General features: G+C 48.5%; 1 protein-coding gene across 1 annotated transcript in view; it reads left to right on the forward strand.

Annotated features, from left to right (window-relative positions):
• Positions 1-1,428, forward strand: part of LRRK1 (leucine rich repeat kinase 1) — a 119,477-nt gene that overhangs the window by 5,050 nt on the left and 112,999 nt on the right. The window contains exon 2 of the mRNA XM_023529015.1: positions 405-623. Within this exon, the coding sequence (XP_023384783.1) occupies positions 405-623 (219 nt within the window). The remainder of the gene's footprint in view (positions 1-404; positions 624-1,428) is intronic.

Here is a 1,428-nt window from a genome sequence, read left to right on the forward strand (position 1 = left end):
ACGGAAGGCCTCGTTTTGTGACTGTGTGTCTGCCGTACCCCAGCTGGAGTGTGACCCCCCCTCCACCCCCGAAGGCAGCAGTGAATGTGTATTACGTACACAATGGTCCAAGCCTCCACGAGCAGGTGTTCTGCAGGTGTTCGGGGTTTCTTCGCGATTCTTCTCAAGTGGACCCCCGTTGGGGGGGAGGGTCAAGGAGCTCTGTCCTGTTACTGTCCCCACGTGACCCTGCGTGGCCGGACAGATGGAATGTGAAGACCAACGTTATAAAACATAGGACAAATTCCAGTGAACCAGTCTAAATGTATGTGGGTGGACAAGAAGGGACTCACGATTAAGAAAAGTTTTCTGATTTTGTGATGTGTTTTTTTTGTTTGTTTTGTTTTGTTTTTTTTTACCACCAGAACGAGACAGCTTTCTGCTCGGCCATGAACGTGCGTCTGTGCCTTTGTCCACCCCTCGGGCAGCGGCAGCGGCGGTGACCACGGCCGGAACCGACTTGGGAGAGCGAGCCCCCCGAGGGTTGATGGCTGGCATGTCGCAGCGACCACCCACTATGTACTGGTGTGTGGGGCCGGAGGGGTCAGCTGTGTGTCCGGGAAGCGCCATGGAGACACATAATGGTAAGGACAGGGCCGGCCAAGCCTGCCATGCGTGTCCCATGGGGAGCCCTGGGCCACACAAGAGCAGGCGGTTTTCAATGGAAGGATGTAAAACAATTACTTGGTGAATTTTTCATTATAAAATATATCTTGGTAATGTCACTTAAATCTATTGTGTACTCAAAGATCTTAAGAATCGGGGCAGCATTTCATGTTGGTTAAAAAGATATTTTTTTTTTAAGTGGGAATTTGATTTCGTTTTCTCATTATGCAAAGAATACATATTTATTAAAGAAAAACTGGGGAAAAAAAAAAAGAAATAGAAGAAAATGTCACCCAGGGTCCCACTGCTGGCATCTTCATGTGTCTCTTCTGGTCTGTTTCTCTGGGCTTCGGGGACCGTGTTTTAATTTTATGAACTTTGAACGGTGCATATAGTTTTGTGTCCTGCTCTTTCTCCTAACCCGTCTCGGTCACCTGGCTCACTCGAAACATCATTTTCCATCGGAGCACTATCGAAAATGACTGACCTTTTTCTCCGCGTGGACGTTTTGGGACATTTAGGTTGCTTCTAGTTGCTGTTACCAAAACAAGCATTTCCACCTTTCTGGTTTTGAGATTATTTCTAGAAAATAGATTTGCAGAAGTGGGATTGTGGGGTCTGAATCTCCTTAAGCCTCTTGACATGTACGTGGCATGGCAGGACACCACGCGTCACCGTCACCAGTAAACATCTGTCGGACCCTCCGCAGGCCGGGCTCTGCCGCCAGTGCCTTATGGCGTGATCTGTCGCCCTCTCAACTGCCTGTGAAAATGGTGTTTCTAT

The sequence above is a fragment of the Pteropus vampyrus genome, unplaced genomic scaffold (genome assembly GCF_000151845.1).
Source record: "Pteropus vampyrus isolate Shadow unplaced genomic scaffold, Pvam_2.0 Scaffold34, whole genome shotgun sequence".
In the NCBI taxonomy this organism is placed as follows: domain Eukaryota; kingdom Metazoa; phylum Chordata; class Mammalia; order Chiroptera; family Pteropodidae; genus Pteropus; species Pteropus vampyrus.